This window comes from Leishmania panamensis (assembly GCF_000755165.1).
Source record: "Leishmania panamensis strain MHOM/PA/94/PSC-1 chromosome 2 sequence".
Taxonomy (NCBI): Eukaryota; Euglenozoa; class Kinetoplastea; order Trypanosomatida; family Trypanosomatidae; genus Leishmania; species Leishmania panamensis.
Genome location: NC_025865.1, coordinates 75,621 through 78,894, shown reverse-complemented (window position 1 = coordinate 78,894; position 3,274 = coordinate 75,621). Strand labels below are relative to the sequence as shown.

At 61.1% G+C, this 3,274-nt stretch overlaps 1 protein-coding gene across 1 annotated transcript; it reads left to right on the top strand.

The window, feature by feature from the left end:
- Nucleotides 1–171: 171 nt before the first annotated feature.
- On the top strand, nucleotides 172–2,919 carry LPMP_020140 (phosphoglycan beta 1,3 galactosyltransferase; the record flags this gene model as incomplete). The annotated part of the gene is made up of 1 exon (XM_010699857.1): nucleotides 172–2,919. One exon carries the CDS (start codon nucleotides 172–174, stop codon nucleotides 2,917–2,919), a length of 2,748 nt encoding a protein of 915 aa, XP_010698159.1.
- Nucleotides 2,920–3,274: the final 355 nt, after the last annotated feature.

Sequence of the window (3,274 nt, the reverse complement as noted above, 5' to 3'; positions counted from 1 at the left end):
CGGGCCTCTCTCCTACCCCCCCCCCCCCCCCCGCCTGCGAACCCCCTGAGAGTGTCCATCATCCTGTTGGAGTAAGAGAAGTCTCTCGCACCTCTTTGTGTGTTCTTGGGTGGTAGCGTTTTCTCGTTTGGAGTTTTCCCTGACTGCGGGGTAAGTACACCTCTCCCCACCATGAATGTGTACTCGGCGACTGCGGTGAGGAAGGTGCCGCCGCATCTCTCCACAGAGCCGGTGATGGTCACGAGCTCCCTGCGCGAGCGCGTGTGGCCCACGCTCCTCCGCGTTGGGAATGCGGCGCTAGCGCCCTTGCTGAGTCGTGTGTCTGACGCCATGGAGGGCGCCTCGCCGTCGTCGGCTGGGCAGACGGTGCCATCCATCATCGAATTGACAGACTCAGAGCTGACCACTGATGCATCGCTGAGCAAGAGGTGCGTGCGCAGGGATCGCCACTTCTCGCGCTGTGCTGTTGGCTCTTCGGTGGCGGACGCTCCTGCGCGGCAGCCGATGATTCGCGGAGCGATGCCCTGGCACCGCCTGGCCACACTGCTGCGCATTGTGTTTGCCTCCTTCCTCGTGCTGACGTTGTCGCTCACGTACCTTTACTTCTCGCCTTCCCACGAAGTGCAGTGGAAGGGGCCCACCACACCCGCTCTCGCGGTGGTGTCTTCTGTCGTTGGGGATGCGTCCAACACCTACTCAGTGTCCGCCCCCTGGGCAGTGCTGGTGCAGCACGAGGATGCAATGACGCGCTTGAGCTTGACGGAGCGGTCGGGATGCGACAACCTGGAGCTGGACTGTGAAACACACCGAGTGAGTCCAAGCCTTCTGCCCTCCTGGACTCTTCACCTTGTGGAGCCGAGCTGTGTCGACTGCACCGACACGGCAACGTACGCGACGGCCATCGCCGCAACTCGTGACCTCGTGCCGCAGCGCCACGGGGTGTTTGCGACGCCGGCTGCCCCTCTCGGTCGTGTTGGGCCGATTCTCTTCGCCATGCTGAGCGTCACGGACGAAATCTCTGCCCCTGACGAGATGCCGCGCTGGCTGTGGCTGAACCACACCTACCGCTGTGTGCCTGCCGTATCAGGGGAGCTGCAGCAGGTGAGCGGGGCGAACCACCATACTGGTTGCCCAGCTCGCCATCCACCTTACCTGGCTGTCATGGGCATCCCCTCCACCGATAACGTTATGCGGCTGCAACTGCGGGAGGCGCAGCGGCGGACATGGCTGACATACTTAGAGGTGGCCCGAAACGAGAACGGCTTCCAAGGGGCCCTGCTGCAGCTCTACTTGTTTGCTGCATCGGAGAGGGCAACGACCCCAAACGTGTCCACGGCGGCGAGGGATACAGCGACGGCGGCGGCCCAGGCGTACGCGAATGCATCCTCTGTAGCGCCCACCGTGAAGGAGTACGAGCTTGCCTCCAAGGCGCAAGAGAGTATCGCTGGCGGCGGTGCTGGTGTCACCTACCGACAGCGACGAATGGCATTGCGCTCTGGGTGGACTTCCAGCAAGCAGTCGGATGAGAGTCCGTGCAGCCACATACAAAGTGTCATCTCCGACGGAACGGCAGAGAGGTCTGCACTGTCGTACCTGAGCGGTGCCCTGTCGCTCCCCGTGACGCCGGCGTTCGTGGCCGGCTCACGGTTTATCTGCCACGCGTCGTCTGCGCTGTGGCAGGAGGCGCTGACGCACCGCAACGTCCTGTGGATCGACATGATGACGGACCGGCGGCCAACGACCAAGAAGAAGCTCGGCGAGGCAAAGAACTGGGGCCTGCCGGTGGAGGTTGGGATGAGCCAGAAGCTGATCCTGTGGCTGGCGTACGCGTACCACGCCTTCAAGGATGTCCCTTTCATCATTAAGGGCGACGACGACGCGTACGTGAAGGTGCCGCAGTTCCTGAGCGATGTGCGGTTTATTACAGACGGCGAGGGTATTAGGCAGTTGCCACCGTCACCGATGACCACATCCCCGCTGTCGGCGGCGCCAGTATTGCCCACTCCTGAAGGAAGCGCTACTTCAGCTTTGGGCGCCGCCAGCCTTTCATCTGTGCTGCCACCCTCGTCGTCGTCCATCGCCGCGAATTCAACTCATGCGGAGTTGGCTGGACGTATCGCAACTTACCTGCTGCTCGGTGCAGGCACGCGTGCGGAGGCGAAGGGGTCTCAGAGTGGACTATTACACACCTCTGCTAGCAAGCCTCCGCGCTGCGTGTACTGGGGCAGCACTCGCCACGTCTCCCAGACGCGGTTTAACGCCGGCATGCTTTTCATGGCGCACCGTCAGGTGGTGCAGGCGGTGTTAGAGCTCCCCGAGTCTCCGTCAATCGCGCATCTCGATGGCATCAAGCACCGGGAGTTTGATGTGATTCGCATGACCCTGCGCGACTTTGATGCGCGGTTTGCTAAGGAGTACTACGCTGCTCATTTCACAACTGAGGACATTCTATTTGGGTTTCTCATTCGACACCGCCAACCTCGCGTCCAGCAACTGTGCCCGGACAAGAAGCTGTATTACGTCAAGGAGAGCTTACATCGGTTTCACGATTTACGCGTTGGTCGTGCGCAGCCTGTCTCGTGGTCGACCGTCGTGGCCCACCGCACGAGGCCGGCGGACTTGCACTACCTTCACTACTTCTTCCGCACAGAACACACCGCCGACGCAATGCACGCCATAAATGCGTCGGCGGCGATGCTGCAGAGGGCGGCAACGTGGGCCCAGGCGCAGAAGTCGCTGCACCCCAGCAACGTGACCGACTGGAATGACTTGCCCGACACAAAGTGGGCGACCCCGCCTTCCTCGAAGCCACCGCTTGTCGTGGCACCCGGGGATGGAGTGGGGGTGTACAGCTACGAGTACATGACGTACAGGGCACCGAAGGCGGAGGTCTATCAGGGATTCCAATCACGTCCGTAACTCAGTTCTTTTTGCAGTTTTCCTGATCGTTGTTAGAGGGCCGTAGGAGGCGGTTGATGCGCTCATTTTTGGCCTCTACCTTCCCCTCCCCTCCCCTCTACCCACTTCCGCGTCGGAGAGCTTCGCTGGCGGTGTGGAGGGCTGTGCGCGTCCTGTGCGTCAGTGTGAATCTGCACAACTTGTGTGCCTTTTTTAAAAGTATGTTTAAAATATTTTTCTCTCATTTTTTTCTTCTCCCTCCCCCCTCCGCTCCGCTCGCTTTCGTTTCTGCGCACTGTCGATCCTCTCGCTCCTTCACCCGCCAGCGTCGTTGACTACGCGTGGCAATCTCGAAAAAGGGTGGGGTCGGCGGGTG